At 41.0% G+C, this 19857-nt stretch overlaps 1 protein-coding gene across 3 annotated transcripts in view; it reads left to right on the top strand.

The window, feature by feature from the left end:
- Positions 1–1599: 1599 nt before the first annotated feature.
- The window catches only part of INTS2 (integrator complex subunit 2), a 46611-nt gene continuing 28353 nt past the window's right edge, over positions 1600–19857 (top strand). Inside the window, exons 1-9 of one of the 3 annotated variants that reach the window (XM_037069888.1) lie at positions 1600–1676; positions 2593–2899; positions 3560–3698; positions 6417–6519; positions 7679–7792; positions 10379–10509; positions 10750–10923; positions 12798–13024; positions 14654–14779. In XM_037069888.1, coding sequence (XP_036925783.1) covers positions 1667–1676; positions 2593–2899; positions 3560–3698; positions 6417–6519; positions 7679–7792; positions 10379–10509; positions 10750–10923; positions 12798–13024; positions 14654–14779 — 1331 coding nt within the window. In that variant the 5' untranslated portion in view covers positions 1600–1666. Of the gene's footprint in view, positions 1690–1726; positions 1960–2592; positions 2900–3559; positions 3699–6416; positions 6520–7678; positions 7793–10378; positions 10510–10749; positions 10924–12797; positions 13025–14653; positions 14780–19857 lie in introns of those variants that run through there. The other 2 variants (XM_037069887.1, XM_037069889.1) reach the window with 2 other exon arrangements.

Genomic DNA, 19857 nt, shown 5'->3' with positions numbered 1-19857 from the left:
GATTCAATTGTTTAACCTCGCTCAAGCTCAATTTCCAAGATTTAAAAACAGAGAATATTATTATCTATCTCAGAGAATTAAATCGGATAATAGATATAAAGCACAGTGCCTAGCAAGTGTTCAATTAAGTAAGTCTTTTTTTTTAAAGATTTTATTTATTTATCTTTAGAGGGGAAGGAGAGAGGGAGAGAAACATCAATGTGTGGTTGCCTTTTGTGCGTCCCCTGCTGGTAGTTAGCCTGCAAGGAACCGGCCTGCAACCCAGGCATGTGCCCTGACTGGGAATCAAACCGCGATCGTCTGGTTCGCAGGCCCGCGCTCAATCCACTGAGCTACGCCAACCAGGGCTCAATTAAGTAAGTCTTTAATAAATATCAGCTTAAAAATAACAATATTGTACAGTTGTAAAATCAGTTTGTGTAGTGACTGGCAACCTGGAATACATAAACATGTAATATGTGTATTATTTCATAAGAGGTCTGTTTCCATTTAAATGTGGGTATATATGCATATGTATGTTCTGAGACATAACTGAAATGTATCACTGTGAATCAGGTGGAGAAAAGTCAGAAACCTTAGCAAGGCTGCAACACACATTCGTTCTTTTCTTACTTTGCTGATTTTTCTTATGAAAGCAGACCTTGTTTTGTTTTAAAGACATTCATCCCTTTATCAAAGCCTTGGAAACTGTTAAGTGTGAAACACCGTCTGTCAAATTTTTTGTTTCCAGCTCCCTAGCACAGTGTTTTGTAAACAGAAGGTGCTAACTACACTACGACTGAACCAGGTACTACAAAAAGTATGAATAGCCCTGGCTGGTGTGGCTCAGTGGTTGAGTGCCAGACTGCTAATCAAAGGGTCACCAGTTTGATTCCCAGTCAGGGCACATGCCTGGGTTGCGGGCCAGGTCCCCAGTAGGGGGCATGTAAGAGGCAACCACACCTTGATGTTTCTCTCCCTCTCTCTCCCTTCTCTTCTCTAAAATAAATAAACAAATAAAATATTTTTTAAAAGTATGAATAATATAGAGGGTAGTGGTTCTTCATCTTTTCTGGGTGATCAGACTCCTCTGAGAAGTTGAAATTTTGGACCCTCTTTCCGGACCTGCACTGAAAATTTCTGCAGACGGCCGAGAATTCCTGAAGCTCCATCCATCCATCACGCTCTAACGATCCACTGACCCTAATTTAAGAAACCTGAAATGAAGACCTTTAACTACTGTGTGTGCGGTCAAGAACGAAGGAAGACTCGTGATTGGATTACTTCTTAAATTCTCTTACAAATCCTAGGATTCTAGAACTTTGGTTCAGGGAGGGCTTAGGCTGAGAGGGAAAGAAGAGTATACAGTTCTGTTCTGGCCAAAGAATAATTAACATTTCTTTTACCTACGTTAAGTCACTTGAACGCCAGGATAATCCTGTAAAGACAAAACTGCAGCTCGAAAGGGCTTAATGACACTGCGGTTAGGGTTAGAAAAACAGACTCAGGACACTAAGTTCCAAAAACACATTTAGAAGGCGAAAGTGGGCGGGGCAAACTACGGGGGAGGAAGGGGCGGGGTCGCGCACGCGCACCATTTCATCTGTGCGGACATCCCTAGGTTTCCTCACACAGCCACTCTTCCCTTCAATCCAGTACGGTGGCCGACAGGAGCCAGACGCTGAGGATGAATGAAGGTGCTGGGTGCAGGTTGAAACACTCTCCTCCGCTTTCTGTTCCCTTCAGTCTGGGTTCTGCCCTCGTGCGGTGTCCCCGTCCAGCCCCCATCGCACCGCTGACCCGATTGGTCCTGGCGTCCGGCTTCTTGGTGCCCAGGTCGACTCGGGCACAGCTAGGGACTGGGAATCCAGGTTATCGCCTAGGCCCAATTTCGGACCGCGCTGTCGATTTCTACCGCGCTCTGCCTCTGGGACGCGGAATCCGGGTAGGGTCCCGGGAGGTTGGAGGGTAGAACTACAGGTATGAATCTTCCGCTTCTCAGGCCTCAGCGCGTTCCCCTGCCCTTGTCTGCACCCCGCCTGACTTTTCGCAGCCCGAGGGACTGGTTTGTTGTCGTTACACCTGGGGCGAAACCTGTGAGTGCACAGGGCACTTCTGCACCATCAGCCCGCCCCTCTGTTGAGAGGCCAACTCCTCTTGCCTAAAAGCAAAGTGGTGTTTCTGTCCACGACTGTTACTCTGTTACCCATGATGGCATTGGCTCATTGGTCCCTGTTTTGTTTTGTTTTTTTTCCCTCCCTCATTGCCCCTGAGGACAGAGACGTGCCCAAGTGGGACTCATCATTCTCCTATAGCTGAGTTTATTATTACTATTATTTAACCCAGAGTACATAGGATAGGGTTAAGGTCTCCAAAGTTCTGGATCTGGCATTTCCAGAAGTTCTGCTTTTGACTGCTAAAGAGATTTACAAATGCTGACTGACTTTTGGAAGGTGGAAAGAGAAGCTTACTATTCTTTACAAAGGTTGGGTAGCCATATGAAACTTACAGATAGACCTTATTACAGATAGACCACATTTTCCAGGGTATTTAAAAAGAGGGGTGCTCTCATGTGGGTGTTACACCCCTAATTTTACTTATTTTTATCATTAGGATCAACAGTGATAATGACTGAGTGTACAAGCCTCCAGTTTGTAAGCCCTTTTGCCTTTGAGGCAATGCAGAAGGTGGATGTTGTACGTTTGGCATCGTTAAGTGATCCAGAATTAAGACTTCTCCTGCCCTGCTTGGTGCGGATGGCACTTTGTGCCCCTGCTGACCAGAGCCAAAGCTGGGCACAGGATAAAAAACTCATCCTTCGCCTTCTCTCTGGAGTGGAAGCTGTCAACTCCATTGTCGCATTATTGTCTGTGGACTTTCATGCCCTGGAACAGGATGCCAGCAAAGAACAGCAGCTTAGGTAATGTTATATTACACAATATGTGGATTGGTATATTTACTTGGATTTGCCAAAGAAGAAGGAATCAAATATTTCTTGGAGTTTTGTGGGCTTTCACTGGATGTACTTCTCCAGGAAAGAGAACATTGAGAGCCTACACTTTTGGGAGCATTTTACTTAGTTTTTTTCTATTTATAATTAAAATTATTTTGAATTCCACATTATACAGTGTTGCATAGAGGAGTTTGACTATATATACACTAATGTATTCAGGCTAAACTGATCAGGCCAGTTACTCCTGCTGGGAACTGGGTAGAGTAAATTCTCCTCCAGTAGAAGGATTTATTGGAATCAGCTGAGAGTTTTTTTAAAGCTTACATTGATTCACCCAGATTCTGGGCAGATGTTTTGTTCCTCCCTGCGCATTGTGAATCCAGTAGTGAGCCACTGTTGTTAGTGGAAGTGGGTGTTAACTATCATTTATGATGGAGTCTTTACATCAGTTGTGAATTCCTAAAAGAGATAAACTAAATAGTATTTCAGAAGTAATCCATTCATGAAATGTATGAGAAGAATCCATACATTCTTTTGTAGATTATTTCAAGAAAAGATAACTTTTCTGCTACCATTTCTATGCCACTGTTCTTTTACTTGCTGTTTTACACGTGTGTACCTTTTTAGGCATAAACTTGGAGGCGGCACTGGAGAGAGCATCCTGGTGTCACAGCTTCAGCACGGTCTGACGTTAGAGTTTGAACATAGTGATTCACCTCGTCGATTGCGTCTTGTGCTTAGTGAGCTGTTGGCAATTATGAACAAGGTACATTTATTTTATTTTATTTTTTGAAACCTACTGTAACTTTTTTTATTGTTGTGCAGTTACAGTTGTCCCCATTTTCCCCATTACTCTCTCCTACCCCAGCCACCCCCCACCTCCCGCATTCAATCCTCCCACCCCCTTTACCAACCGCCCCTCTGTCTTTGTTGATGGGTCCTTTTTACATGTTCCTGATGACTCTTCCCCTTCTTTGCCCTATTGTTCCCCTTCCCTCTCCCCTTTGGATACTGTCAGTTTGTTCTTTATTTCTATGTCTCTGGTTCTATTTTGCTCGTTTGTTTTGTTGATTAGGTTCCACTCATAAGTGAGATCATATGGTGTTTGTTTCTTACTGCCTGACTTACTTCACTTAGCATAATGCTCTCCAGTTCCATCCATGCTGTCATGAAGGGTAGGAGCTCCTTCTTCCTTTCTGCTGTGTAGTATTCCATCATGTAAATGTACCACAGTTTTTTAATCCACTCATTTACTGATGAGCAATTAGGCTGTTTCTAGCACTTGGCTATTGTAAATAGTGCTGCTGTGAACATTGGGGTGCATAGGTTCTTTGAATTGGTGTTTCAGGATTCTTAGGGTATAATCCTAGCAATGGAATTGCTGGGTCAAAGGTACATTTATTTTAATCTCAGCTCAAAATATGCATGATTTGATGTTTACATATAGAAGGTAGAGAAAGAGGCAAGAAAGCAGACAGGATGCATCCTCTTCTACACATACTTTTACCTGTTATGTGTTTGCCATTATAAGGCTTGAAAGGATGAATGCCTGGCTTAATGGCTTTTTCTCTTATTACTGTTTTCTTTCTTTTATGTGTATTCCGTATTTTCCATCACAGGAATTTTTTTAGTACAGAGTTCCTACAATGGCTTCTTCATAGGTAAGATTACCAAGTTTGATCGTACTTCTAAAGGATACAATTTCCCCCTTAAAATGTGATGTATAACTGAAAGATGGATACTGTTCCTTCAGACACCGAGTGAGCTCTGACTGTGTCTTACATAGCAGTGCCTAGGGAGTGTGAGAGCGGCATTGAGGTGGGGTGGTTGGCTGGCCTCACTCACCAGATGACTGAATTGTTCCACACGGTAATGAAGACTGTTCAACTTCTCATTTCACCAAAATGATATATTATTTTAGGTCATGGACTCTTGGGTAAAATTATGGTTAGTTGAAACTCTGAATTTTTAATTTGTGAATGTCAGGGGTCTACCACAGAAAGAACTAAATTGGCTCTTCCTACTTCGATGGCTTAGATGAGATGAGGCCCAGAGTTTTGGAGGAAAAGTTATTTTTGCCCTGGTGGGTGTGACTCAGTGGACTGAGTGCTAGCCTGCGATCTAAAGGGTTGCCAGTTCGATTCCCAGTCAGGGCACATGCCTGGGTTGAGGGCTGGGTGCCCAGTTGGAGGTGCATGAGAGGCAACCAATGGATGTATCTCTCACGCATCAATGTTTCTCTCCCTCCCTTTCTCCCTCCCTTCCCCTCTTTATAAAAATAAATAAATCAATTTATAAAAGTTATTTACTGTTAGAATTTCAAGGTCAGTTATAGTAAATAAAGTTTAGTTTTATAAATTGTGGAGAAAAAACCTAAATTCTGATTCCAAATAAAATACTTGGTAAGGGGTGGGGGGAGTGTTCATCAGTTTTAGGTAGTTTTTAAGATAGGTTACAAATACTTAAAACATTTCTTTCAATCACTATTATTTCTTCCTCTCTTCTATACTATACTGAAAGCCTCTAATTTCAGCCAATATTTCCCCCACATCTTTTTCTCTAGCCTCACTTGATTGCTCTAATAAAATAGGTGCCCTTTCTCTCATGGGGGGGCCCCATCTTTTTGGTTCAGCACTCTCCAGCCTGTGGGAAACGTGGCGATGAGACTGCAGTGGGAAATTTTCAAAATCTTAGTACTTCTATTATCTTTTTGTTCTTTGTTTTTCTCATAGTTCATTTGCAATTGAACATGAATTTATATTTCTTATACTGTTTTAAGTTTACAGTTTTCTTGGCTTTTTTCAGCTATAACTTAATGTAGGTAGCATTTCCAGTCAATTTCTTTGGTGACCCTTATCTTTAATTCCAGACCCATACTATCCATAGAGATCCATTCATGTCTGAATAATTAATGTGACTGGTAATTGGTAAATTGGTTCAACTTAATAGAATACTACCTATTCTGATGCAGTAAGTATATATATACACTGTATTTTTTAATTCTTTATTTATTTTAGAGAGGGGAAGGGAGGGAGAGAAATATCAACATGTTTCATTGCCTGTCGTGCACCCACTAATGGGGACCTGACCTGCACCCCAGGCGTGTGCCCTGACTGGGAATCTACCTGACAATGCTTTTCATTCGCAGGCCTGCACTCAATCCACCGAGCCACACCAGCCAGGGCATACGTATTTTAAATTTCATTTTTTAATTGTTTTTTTGAGAGACATTGATTTGTTGTTCCACTTATTTATGCATTCATTGGTTGATTCTTGTATGTGCCCTGGCTGGGATCAAACCTGCAACCTTGGCTTATCGGGATGATGCTCCAACCAACTGAGATACCCAGCAGGGCCTGATGCAGTACACAAATATTAATGACATATTAAGGGATATGGTGTATAAGCTCAACAAATCATTATGAAATTAATATGGGATTTAATTACCTGAATTTAATACTTCATCTTTTCTTTCTGATGAAAGGTATCTGAGTCCAGTGGAGAATTTTTTATCAAGTCATCTGAACTGTTTGAGAGTCCCGTCTATTTAGAAGAAGCTGCAGATGTACTTTGTATTTTACAAGCAGGTACTGTGATAAGTGCTAAGATACACTTCAGATACACCTTTTTTGTTAAATGATATTGTATAACTTCTTAACCTGGAAAGAACCTTAAAAGGTTAAGTCAAAAATGACTAATAGTAGGACAATGAGTAAGTAAATTATATTTCATAGTGTGGAATATTATACAGCCAATAAATGGTGTAGTTGAAGAAATTTAATGAATTTGGAAAATGTTCTCACAGTATGTTAAAATGAAAAAAAGAGAGCAAAATGGTTCATAGAGTATAATCCCACTTTTGTTAAATGTTAAAATAAAATAAAATATTTCAGATTATTAACTGATAGAACAAGAGCTAGTTTTATAGCTGGTATGGATAGTCCCATTTAAAGGTTGGCAGTGGCTGGGCTTGGTGGCAGCTCGCCTGTCATTCCAGCTCCTGGAGAGGTTCAGGCCGGTTGATCGCGGGTCCCCGAGGGCTGGGAAGTACAGCTCTGGGTAGAGCAGGCATCTGCACTGGGCCTGGCACACGCATGGGGCTCCTGGGCGGATTCGGGGGCACCCTGTTATTTAAGGAGTGGGGGCCCAGCTCAGGCTGAACACGGAGCAGGTCACACTCCCAGTGCTGGACGGTGGTGGGACTGCACCTGCGAGTGACGCCACGAGTGCCATCTGGGCATCCAGAGAGTCCTGGTCTCTCTTCTTTAACTTCCCTTTTCAGGATTCCATTTTTAAAGATCATTGTTCCCCAGCATTATTTTTACACACAGCGAACCATCTGACGTCACTAGTGGGGCAGTGTACACACCACTGTTTAAAAAAAAAAAAAGATATGGCACATAAAAACGCAAAGAAGATTTTAATGAAAATAACCGCCGCCCTGTAGCGGTGGCAGTGTTCTCTGTTGTGCTAACACAGGTGCCACTGGCCACGTGTGGTTGTGGGTTACTTGAGTGTGGCTGATAGGACTGAGGGACTAAACTTTTCAAATTTTACTTAATTTAAATTTAATAAGCCACATGTGGTTGGTGGCCATCCTGGTGGGACAGTTCAGTTCTAGACTATGAAAATAAAATGCCTTCATGTGTGGCTCTTAAGTGTCATCAGTGAAATATCAAGGTGTTTCATGTGTAATGCAATGAACTGTCACTCCCTAGTAGCAACGTCGACTTTGGTTGCTTGCAGAGCTCCCCTCCCTGCTTCCTATCGTGGATGTAGCCGAAGCCTTGCTGCACGTCAGAAACGGTGCCTGGTTCTTGTGTCTGTTGGTGGCCAATGTTCCCGATAGTTTCAATGAAGGTAAATGTGATTTTAAAAAGGGATATTGAAGAGATTTACTTGGGCATGTAAGGACCTATTTTTGAGCTGGTAAGAAACACTCACGGGGTTTTATTTGATATTTTACCTTTTGGAAGTTTATTAGTGAGTACTAATTGTAGAAATGTAGAGTTTAGAGATTTCAAAGTTGTTTTGAGATTAACAATGTAAGTGCAGTGAGTACGTAGCACAAAATTTGTTTGCTGTTAGCCACCAGTGCTGTCAGAGGACAGCAAGAATTACCGAAGAACTGGAGGATGTGATCTTATGTTCAGGGAGCAAAGGGGAGAGAAGACATGGCTGTGAAGTAGCCTGAGAGCAGCCAGTGTGAGGTGTGTGCGGTCAGGGATCCGGCAGCTACACCTTTGCTTTTCAGCCTTATTGCTGTCAGTTCGCAAGAAAGTATAGGGTAGAAATTAAGAAAAATCAACTGAAATTTTGGCATCTTTTCTGAACTACTAGTGATTGAGAATTACTATTTGGGTCTAGGTGATATAAAAATAAAAACATTTATTGAGCAAGGTAATTTGTGAATTGGGAGGCAGGGAGGAAAAAGCACTGGACCTGCAGTTGTAATGTCGCTCACTCGGCATGATTTCCATGAAGATATTTAACTTAAAACTCATCTGTAAAGTGGAGGTATTGATAATATTTTCCTTACATTTCTAAGATATTTATTGAACACCACATGATGTGTAAAAGCCCTTTGGAAGCTGTGTCCTTGCTGATTTTCTCTGTACTTCTTGTATTAGTTACTGAGAAGGGTGTTGGTGTCTGCAGACATTTGTGGATTTCTCCTCTCAGTTTGACAGTTTGGCTTTGTACGTTTTGAAGCTGTTTTTTGGTCCATGTACATTTAAGATTCTTATATCTTTCTGATAAATTGAGCCTTCTTTTTCGTTATGGAATGTCCTTATTTATCCCTGGTAATAGTCCTTCTTTTAAAGTCTGTGTTATCTGATATTAACACAGCTGTATCAGCTTTCTTTCACTTAAGTATTTGCATGGTATATAGGTTTTTCCATCTAAAAAAATTTAATCTGTCTGTTTCATTATATTTAAGGTGGGTTTCTTGTTGATAGATATTCTTATGGACATTTTTAAAAGATAGATCTTTTAAAAAATTCAGTGGCCATCTGCCCGTTTAATTGGCCTACTTCGATTATTTACGTAGATGACTTAACATGATTATTGTGGTGGTTAGATTGAAGTCTGTCATCTCGCTGTTTGTTTTCTACTCGTTCCTTCCATTTTTTCTTTTTCCTTTCTTTATTTGGATTGAAATTTTTTACCATTGCATTTTATCTCACTGCTGTCTTATTAGCTATACTTTTTTATTTCATTTTTTCTTTGCATTTCTTTATTTGTTTATTTATGTTTGTAGGGTTTATAGTACACTCATCTTTAAGCTTTGGCCGTCTACTTTCAAATGGTTTTAAGCCTCTTCACATGTACTGAACTACACTTCTGTTCATGCCTCTTGTCTTTTGTGCCATTGTTGTCTTGGGTTTTACTTCTACATGTGTTAGGAAACTCATTTTTATACAGTATATATGAAAGTACATTTTTACTACTTTTGCTTTAAAGTGGTAATTATATCACAAAGACTTTACAAACACGAGAGAAAAAACTCTTTTTCTTTATCCACACTTACCATTTCTTGGTGCTCTTCCTTTCTTTTTGTAGTTCCACGTTTCCATGTGGTGTAATTTCCCTTTAGCATGAAGAACTGGTTTTAAACATCTTATAGTTCAGGTTTGCTGATAACAAACTTTCCCAGGTTTTTTTTGGGGGGGGCACGTTATTTACTTTTAGAGAGTGGGGGAGGAAGGGAAAAAGAGAGGAAGAAAAATATAAATGTAGGACAGATACATTGATTGGCTGCCTTTTATACGCCCCCAACTGGGGACCTGGCCTGCAACCCAGGGGTGTGCCCTGTCTGGGAATTAAACCAGAGACCTTTCGGTTCATAGTCTGGTGCTCAGTCCACTGAGCCACATCAGCCAGGGCTTATTTTTATCCTGGGGGAAAAAATCCCCAAACTCATTTGCCTTCATTTTTGAAAGATACTTTCGTTGGGTATAAAATTTTAGGTTGACATTTTCTTTTAGCTCTTTCAAGATGTCATTCTATTCTCTATGGTAATTTTACCTCTCTTCCTTTGTATATAATGTTTCTTTTTATTCTCTGGTTACTTTGTTTACTTATTCGTTTTACTTCTGGCTACTTTTAAGATTTTTCTCATCGGTGAGAGTTAATTGAGTTTCTTGGTTTATAGTTTTCATCAAATTTGGAAAAATATATTTTTGTCTTCCATTCTCTTTCTCTTTTTGGGACTCTAATTACAAGTATGTTTGATTACCTCATATTGTCTCACAGGTCACTGTGCATTTTTGTCTCTTTTCACTCTGCTTAACTTTGGCCAATTTTTGTTGCTATGCTTTCAGGTTTTCTGATCCTTTTGTTCTGTAGTGTCTAATCTGCATAAATGATTGATTCTCAAGGCTGAAAATATTTTTCTAACATTACTTACAAAGCTTAAAGTGATAGAGGCCATTCACTATTCAGTTTGTAGGGGCCTGATCAAAAATGGAGAACGACAAGATGAAGAAAGTCTTGGAGGAAGACGCAGGACAGACGCCTTACGCTTCTTATGTAAAATGAATCCTTCTCAGGCCCTCAAAGTCCGAGGCATGGTGGTAAGAGATCTAATTTTTATGAGACAAAAGGCTTTGTATTAGGACCAGGAACTTTTCCCAAGATGGTTTTAGAGTGTTGTAGAAAATTGTAGTTACATGTATTGCATGTATCACTTTCCTATCTGGGTTTTTATGTTTTGAGAAACATCTTCCTCTAAACTTTGGAGGCTTTAGATTCTGTAGCATCCTGGCCCTTTTCCTTATGAAACTGAGTTTAATTTGTTTTCTTTGCTGTGTTAGGTGGAAGAATGTCACTTGCCAGGCCTTGGAGTAGCTTTGACATTGGATCACACTAAAAATGAAGTCAGTGAAGATGGAGTGAGTGACTTGGTTTGTTTTGTTAGTGGTTTGCTTCTTGGAACAAATGCAAAAGTCCGGACTTGGTTTGGAACTTTCATCCGAAATGGACAGCAGGTGAGGGATAAATATCTGTATAGGCCAACACAGATCAGGATATTTAGGCAACTTATGAAATAGGAAGAAACACTTTTAGAATGATGTCATTAGACCAGTGGTTCTTAAACATCTTAGCCTCAGGACCCTCCTAACATTTTACAAAATCACTGAGGATACCAAAAAACTTTTGTTTATATGCTTTTGTCTGTTGATATTTATCATACTGGGAATGAAAACTGAAATAGTTGAAATATTTATTTAAAAAATTAATAATACTATTATGTGCGAACCTAATGTTTTGTTTTATATTTATTTATGTATGTATTTATTTTTAGAGAGGGGAAGGGAAGGAGAGAGGGAGAGAAACGTCAATGTGTGGTTGTCTCTCATGTGCCCCCTACTGAGGACCTGTCCTGCAACCTAGGCATGTGCCTTAGACTGGGAATTAAATCGGCAATACATTGGTTCACAGGCCAACATTCAGTCCACTGAGCCATACCCCAAACATTAGGGGTGAACCTAATGTTTCTAGTGAAAAATAGCTGTGTGTATATATATATTTAACTCCTTACCTGAAGACATTTTTTTTAATGCTTTTAGAGAGAAACATTGACAGGTTGCTACCCAAACCAGGGATCAAACCCTCAAACCATGTGCCCTGTATGTGCCCTGACCAGGAATCAAACCTGCAATCTTTTGGTTATGGGATGATGCTCCAGCCAACTGAGCCACACTGGCCAGGACAGCTGTATTTTCTAAAGTAAAAAAATATTCAGTGAGAAGAGTGGTGGTGTTTAACATTTTTGCAAATCTCTTTAATGTCTGGCTTAATAGCCTTTGGAAAACTGCACTATACCCTTGTGAGAAAACAGGGGAAAAGGCTGACAGTATCTTAGTATTATTAAGGACTTCTTTGACCTTTTGGACCCCCAGAAAGTGTTTGGGAATCTTCAGGGTTCTAGGTAAGACCCATGGGAACTGCTGCATTAGGTCATCAAATAAGTTCTGTGTCCAAGTTTTGCTTTATTTCTAGTCTGTTTGAAAACTAATTTTAAGCTTTGCTTCTAAAAAGGAAGTCAACAGCTGTTGTGTACCTTCTATATGCACCACGCCGAGCACTTGGTATGCTCATCTTCTGTGTAACGGTCCTTTGTGTACAATGAAGTGTTTTTTATTTGAACGTAATGTTGTTATTCAAGCAGGTTTATCATATTTTACTTGGAAACACTAAAAATAATAACATTTGCCCATTATAGTTTGATCTGCCTTTACATGTATTATCTGTCTATTCATTCATCTATTTAAATGGTGTTGAGTGCTTGCTATATGTTAGGTACAATGATAGGTTCTGCTGAGAGATGACTAAGACATTATCCCTGCCTGAAAAACTGTGGGGGTGATAGACTTATAAATTCCTAACTTGCAGCAGCCCTGGGAGATAAATATTATTAATCAGATATTCATTTCCTTGTCATTGGGAAATTGGGGTCCAGAGAGGTTAACTAATGTGTCTAGCAGTACTTAATAGCAGAACTGTTGTTTAAACCCAAGATCTGTGTCTCCAAAATATGATTACTATCTGCTATGCCACGTGACTCCATTAGTCATTATGTATTTGAAAGTGCCATTCAAATGACATTTTACAACTCAAATTGTTTATAATTAATTTAGTATTTTCTGTGTAACCAATCCAAATTAGGGTGAGTAGAGTATTCTTAAAACAAACCAGTGAATTTTGAGTGTTCTCTATTTGGTTAAAATGAGATTCTGCAGTTATGACAGCCTCCTTAAAGGGGTTAATTTTGAGTGTCTAGCTGGGGAGCTTTGTTTGAGCGTCATTTTGACTTACTAAGTGCTCCATGCATTCTTTTTGTGGCACGGATTTCTTACAGAGGAAAAGAGAGACCAGTAGCTCTGTCCTTTGGCAGATGAGAAGGCAGCTTCTTCTGGAGCTGATGGGCATTCTTCCCACAGTAAGAAGTGCCCGCGCCATGGAGGAGGCTGATACGGAGACGGAGCCCAGCGCATCCACATGTTCTGGGCTGAAAGAAGAGCATGTTGTGAAAGCCAGTGCGCTCTTGCGTCTGTACTGTGCTTTGATGGGGATCGCTGGACTCAAGTATTCACTGATTTGATATTTTTACCTTGTCATTTTACCTTCTTGTTTCTCATCCCAAGAAAGTGAGCCAAAGGCCTTTTATTCTGAGGATTTGGGTTTTCTGTCGGTCTTAGTGGCCTGGCCTGGATCAAGAATAAAGACCTAAGGCAAAACATCCCTAGCTGGAATGTATCTGTCTGTTTGGTCTGATTGTAAATATAATTATGTAAATATGGGACGGGCCTAAGCAGTTTAAGAAACGTGTGACTTCACCACAGCTTGACATTAGTCTAATGAATGAGTGATGCTTTATCTAGTCCTTGCAGGCAGTTGAAGTAAATCTCTTCTCTGTCACCTATTACAACTGAGATCATAAATTGTTTAACGTTGATAATGGGATTACCAAGCACAAGGTTTATTTAGTCAGTGCACTGTATCCTTTTTAATCAAGTCCTCAACTGTTTTATACAGTCTAGCTATACTTTGCATGTCTTTGGTACTTACGAAGTTCAGTTACCACTGTTTAGTTATCACCATTCCCTCAACATCTGCACAGTGCATTAACCACGTCCTTGTGCACACTGCCAATTTGCTGAGAGCGCTTTAGGCCAGTATCACTGTGTAAATAACATGCATGTCGTGATCAGTGCCCAGTTGCATTGGTTTTTTTTAAGTCTGTCAGCAATTGGCCACCACATACCTATTACTCAGTTCATGATTAGATAGCAAGGTAGGTAGTTTTATTGTCTCCTTATCAGAGATCAACCCTTATAGGCTGATAAGTCTCCACTGAAAGAGGGACTTAGCCAATAAAGATGAAAGGGAAGCAGAGAAACGGAAAGTGGTGCTGGTGGAACAAATCGTAACAGAAGAGACAGCTGGCTTGTGAGAAGTTTGACACAGCTGCCACTTGAGAGACCCTAGATATGTAGCCGGATGAACTTAGTGAAGGACAGCTTGTCAATGTAAATGGGAAATGCCACTGTGACAGAAAGGATGGTGAAGTCTCAGAGCAAGTGATGCTGGCCAAAATCTTCACACGAAAGGAACTCCCAGCTGTTTCATGACTAACATACCAAAGATAAAATGTTGGAAGCTGATCCAGACATAGAAGAGAGCATGGCAATTCATTAAGGCTTAGAGAAGACATTCACTCTGTATTGACAAGGGCTGTTCAAACTATTGAGTTTTTTGTATTTTTTTACAAAGAAATCACTTTAACCCCCAATGAATCTAATATTTTCAATGATAAAGTGCTACATAAATACTAGTTGTACTATTTTTTAATGTCCCCGACGTTATAACTAACAAAGAGTTTTTAACGTTTTGACAGAAAAATTTAAAGTACGTGGTAGTACTGTTGATCCGCATTGATCACTAAGACCGTGGTGCGGAGTTTGAGCTTGCGTGGTGATCTTTATGCTTCCACACTGCAGAATGGACACTGCTGTGGTTGTGTCTGAGGAAGAACACTGGTGGTAAACGCACGGGTGTGCTTCACAGCTCAAGATGTTAAAGATTTCATGAATAGTGAGATGTTATTACAAAGCTCAGAATTTGTATCTGAATGGTTAGCCGGTGGGTAAGTTCCTATTTGTTTCCCCTTTCGCAAGTCACAAAAGTAAAGCGCAGCCTTGTGCCCCTGTCTAGGCCCACGGAGGAGGAAGCGGAGCAGTTGCTGCAGCTGATGACCAGCCGGCCCCCTGCCACGCCGGCCGGCGTCCGCTTCGTCTCGCTGTCCTTTTGCATGCTGCTGGCCTTTTCTACCCTTGTCAGGTAGGCGCTTTATAAGTTGCTTTATTCTAATCAAGGTCTGCTTTTGTTTGTTCTTTAATTTTCACAAATTGCAGTTACAGTTGACACTCAATATTGTATTAGTTGCAGGGGTACAGCGTGGTGGTTAGACGGTTCTACAGCTCACATTCCCCCGATGCGTCTCGCACCCACCCAACACCACGCGTGGTTATTACAGCGTGATTGGCTGTGTTCCCTACACTGTACTTCACACTGCCACAGCTGCGTTGTAACTGTCAGTCTGTGCTTCTCAGTCCCTTCACCTTTTCCACCCATCTGGCAACCGTCAGTTTGTTCTCTGCGTCCATGGCTCTGCTTCTGTCTTGCTTGCTTGTTTGTTTTGTGCATTACCTCCCACATACAAGTGAAATCACATGGTAATTTGTCTTTCTCTGACCTATGTTACTTACCACAATACCTTCTAGATTCATCCATGTTGTTGCAAGTGCTTAAGACTTCATTCTTTTTTAGGGCCAAGTAGTATTCCATTGTATATATGCACCTTGTCTTTATCCATTTGTTTTTTGACCAGAGCATTTAATACATTTACATTTAATGTAATTATTAATAGATATGCAGTTATTTCTATTTTATTAGTTGTTTTTGATTGTTTTTGTAGTTCTCTGTTTTTTTCTTATTCTCTTGCTCTCTTTCATATGTTGTTGACTCTGTACTGTTGTGTTTGGATTTCTTTCTCTTTATTTCTTGTGTATCTCATGAATATTTTTGGTTTGTGGTTACCATATGCTTCATATATACCAAAGTATGCATGTTTGTTTGTTTATTTATTTTAATTTATTGATTTTTAAAATATTTTATTGATTATGCCATTACAGTTGTCCCATTTCCCCCCTTTACTCCCCTCACCCTACACTCCCCTCCCCCACCATTCCCCCCCGTTTGTTCATGTCCATGTGTCACAAGTTCTTTAGATTCTGTATTTCCCATACTATTCTTGCCCTCCCCCTGTCTATTTTCTACCTACCGTCTATGCTACTTATTCTCTGGACCTTCTCCCCCCTTCTCCTCCTCCCACTCCCCTGTTGCTAACCCTCCACGTGATCTTCATTTCTATGATTCTGCTCCTGATCTAGCTGTCCTCTTAGTTTGCTTTTGTTTTAGGTGTGGTTGTTAATAACTGTGAGTTTGCTGTCCTTTCACTGTTTATATTTTTATCTTCTTTTTCTTAGATAAGTCTCTTTAACATTTCATATAATAAGGGCTTGGTGCTGATGAACTCCTTGAACTTGACCTTATCTGAGAAGCACTTTATCTGCCCTTCCATTTTAAATGAAAGCTTTGCTAGACAGAGCAATCTTGGCTGTAAGTCTTTGGATTTCATGACTTGGAATATTTCTTTGCAGCCCCTTCTTGCCTGTAAGGTCTCTTTTGAGAAATCTGCTGATAGTCTGATGGGTACTCCTTTGTAAGTGACTGTCCCCTTATCTCTTGCTGCTTCTAGGATTCTCTCCTTCATTGTAATCTTGGCTAATGTAATAATGATGTGCCTTGGTGTGTTCCTTCTTGGGTCCAACTTCTTTGGGACTCTCTGAGCTTCCTGGATTTCCTGGAAGTCTATTTCCTTTGCCAGACGGGGGAAGTTCTCCTTTATTATTTGTTCAAATAAGTTTTCCACTCATGGCTGTTTCTCTTCCCCTTCTGGTACCGTATAATTCGGATGTTGGAATGTTTAAACATGTCCTGGAGGTTCTTAAGTCTCTCCTCATTTTTTTTTTGAATTCTTGTTTCTTCCTTCTTTTCTCTTTGGTCATTTCTTTCTTCCTTCTGGTCCACTCCCTTGATTGGAGTCCCAGTTTCTTTTCCATCACTGTTGGTTTCCTGTGCATTTCCCTTCATTTCAATTAGTTTAGTCTTCATATGTTCCTCTAATTTGTGGCTAAAATCAACCAATTCTGTGAGCATCCTGATCACCAGTATTTTGAACTGTGCATCTGAAAGGTTAGCTATTTCTTGGTCACTTAGAATTATAGGCTCTGGGGCTTTGAGCTGTTCTTGAGTCATAATGTTTGGTCTGTTCGCACCTATTATGTATGAGGGGCAGAGCCTTAGGTGTTCACCAGGGCCAGGTGACCCAGGCGCTGGGTTGTGACCCTGTATATGGGGGTGGGGTCAGAGAGGGAAAAAAATGGCGCTTTGCTCCACTCTGCTCTCTCTCAGATTTCTGTCCCCTCTGCGGCTTCCCACAAGCAAATTGGGCCCCTCTGGTGCTGGTTCCCGGGTGTGGGGGCCTGTGTACTCTCCAGGACCCTGTGGGTCTCTCCAATGAACTCTCTGTGAGCCTGGGAGCCTCTCCCGGCCCCTCGACCCTGAGAAAGTCTTTCCAGTTGGTGCTTTCAGGCTCTATTTCCCGTTGCTGGGGCCCTAGCCTGAGCGGTCTGTCTCACTGTTTGCTCCTTTGCTTGGTTTATCTGCGTGCGAATGTGTGACCGCAGTCAGCCAGCCGCCCTGCGCCCTCACTGGGTCCTCCCGTCGCCACCCCACGCCTGGGATCCACCAGTCACCTCCGCCCCCGCTCCTGGGTTGGTCGGACCTAACAATCTTTCCTGCCCGACCCCACTCTGCCGCTGCCTCCACCCCTCTTACCGGCCTGGCTGAGTGGTTCATTGTTGTCGAACTTCCATACAGTTCAATTTTCACTGTTTTGGCTGCATTTTTGTTACTAAAACTTGGGTGTCTTTAAATTTAGTTGTTGAAGGGGGACAGTGTTTCCACCTACGCCTCCATCTTGGCCGGAAGTCCTAATTTATTGATTTTTGAGAGGCGGTTGGGGAAGAGGGTGAGAGAGAGAGAGAGAGAGAGAAACATCAGTTTGTTCTGTTTATTTGTGCATTCACTGGTGCCCTGCCATACCCACAACCTTATGTTATTGGGACGAGCTACCTAAGCTACCCAGCCAGGGCTTGTTCTTTTTAAAAATCACCTTTTGCCCTGGTTGGTGTGGCTAAGTGGATTGAACGCTGATCTGTGAACTGAAAGGTCACTGGTTCAATTCCCAGTCAGGGCACATGCCTGGGTTGTGGGCCAGGTCCCCAGTTGGGGGTGTGCCAGAGGCAAACCAATCGATGTTTTTCTTGCACATCGATGTTTCTCTTCTTCTTTTTCTCCCTCCATTGCCCATCTCTAAAAACAAATAAAAATCTTTAAAAAATAATAATTTACATACCATAAAATTCACCATTTTAAAGTGTATAATTCAATAGTTTTCAGTATACTTAGGAAGTTAACACAACCATCATCACCATCACATTTTAGAACATTTTCATCACTGCATCAAAATACTGCTCATTCTATGCTCATTTTACCTTTTAAGATTTGTTCTCAATGTTATCTTCTAATTTTATCTAGTTTTTAATTTCTAAGAGCTCTTTTTCATTCTCTGTTCCTTCTGTACAGTGTCTTTGCCCCGTGGTGGCATGGTTTCTCTGGTATCTTTTATAATGATTGAAGGGGGTTTATTTATCCTACTTTCCTTTCTCTTAAGTTTCTTCTTTTCTGCCCCTTATTTTTCTTTTTTTTTTTAAAGATTTTATTTGTTTATTTATCTTTAGAGGGGAAGGAGAGAGGGAGAGAAACATCAATGTATGGTTGCCTTTTGTGGGTCCCCTGCTGGGAGTTGGCCTGCAGGGAACTGGCCTGCAACCCAGGCATGTGCCCTGACTGGGAATCGAACTGCGATCCTCTGGTTCACAGGCCTGTGCTCAATGCACTGAGCTACACCAGCCAGGGCCCCCTTATTTTTCCTTATGGTCTTTATTTTTCAGGTTTGGAGCTTTTTACCCTGGGGCTTTGATAATTCTTGATTGTTTGTTCATATTGAAGAGTGGAAAGCTTAAAAGCAGATTAGAACTTGGAATCGCATGGGTGGGTCTTTGGGAAACCCTCAGGTCTACCAGAGTCTTAGCGCAGGCTGTCCTGTTGTCTGGAGAGTGCGGGCCTGACAAAAAGTCCTATAAGTAAAGTTAAAAAGTCAGGGCTAACCTGCAGTATCACGACCCACTTAATTATCCTACTTTCTGAGAAATCCCTGGTTGTCCCTCATTCTGAGACACTCCCTTTTACCATCTCTAGAGAATAAATCTCCAGTCTTCTCTTCCCAGGGGCGGGGATTCATCTAGTTGTGTAGAATAAAGGAGGTGATTCGGAGGTCTACTCCTCATGTAGACTTCCAGCATTTTCAATGTAGTCTCCTTCCTAGCTCTTACAGAACCGCCTGGAGCCATTTCTGAATCATGTGGGGATTCTGTGGTATAAAGTGAATTGGTTTTTCCTCCTGGCAACTTAATATTTTGCTCTGTCTGGGCTGCAAAGTCAGTTACCACACATCCATACATACTCTAGCTTTTGTTTTTTTGTGTTGTTGTCCCCCAGCATCATCTTATGCAATTAATGGTTTTTTAAGAATATCCCTTTAATGTTGTTTGAGTGGAGTGTCAGGAGGGTATGAAATTAGGTGCATGAAATGAAGTACTTTCTTTTCTTTTTTTTTTCTTTTTTTTTAAGCTGATCCCCATGGCTGACATCTTGCATGGCATGAAATTCAGTCTTGCAATATATATTTTTAAAGATTTTATTTATTTCTAGAGAGAAGGTAAGGGAGGGAGAAAGAGAGGGAGAGAAACATCAATGTATGGTTGCCTCTTGTGCGCCCCCTACTGGGGACCTGGCCTACAACAAGCGGCCCTTAGGGTTTGCAGGTTGGTGCTCAATTCACTGAGCCATACCAGCCAGGGCCTTTTCTTTTTACTTGAAGTAATTTCTAAACATATCTAATTCTCATTATTTCTGTAAGGTGGATATTTTTAATCTGTATTTTATAGAGAGGAGAGCTTCATTTTAGAAAGATTAAATTTGTTTTTCAGGGTCACCCTACCAATAATTAGTGAAGATGGGATTACTGCTGAGGTCTGTCTTGCAGGCTCTAGTGGGTGTAATCTTTCTACTACATAGCACTGTCTTTTATTAGTGAAATGGTTTAGGTTTGATTGAGAATGGCCTTTCCAATGTTTTTAGCTTGGGGTAGCAGGCTTTTCAGTGGCTTT

Source organism: Sturnira hondurensis, unplaced genomic scaffold (assembly GCF_014824575.4).
Source record: "Sturnira hondurensis isolate 20B ecotype Veracruz unplaced genomic scaffold, ASM1482457v3 Scaffold0018728, whole genome shotgun sequence".
Classification (NCBI taxonomy): Eukaryota; Metazoa; Chordata; class Mammalia; order Chiroptera; family Phyllostomidae; genus Sturnira; species Sturnira hondurensis.
The sequence above is the reverse complement of the archived record's forward strand: the minus strand, read 5'-3'. Positions and strand labels throughout refer to the sequence as shown.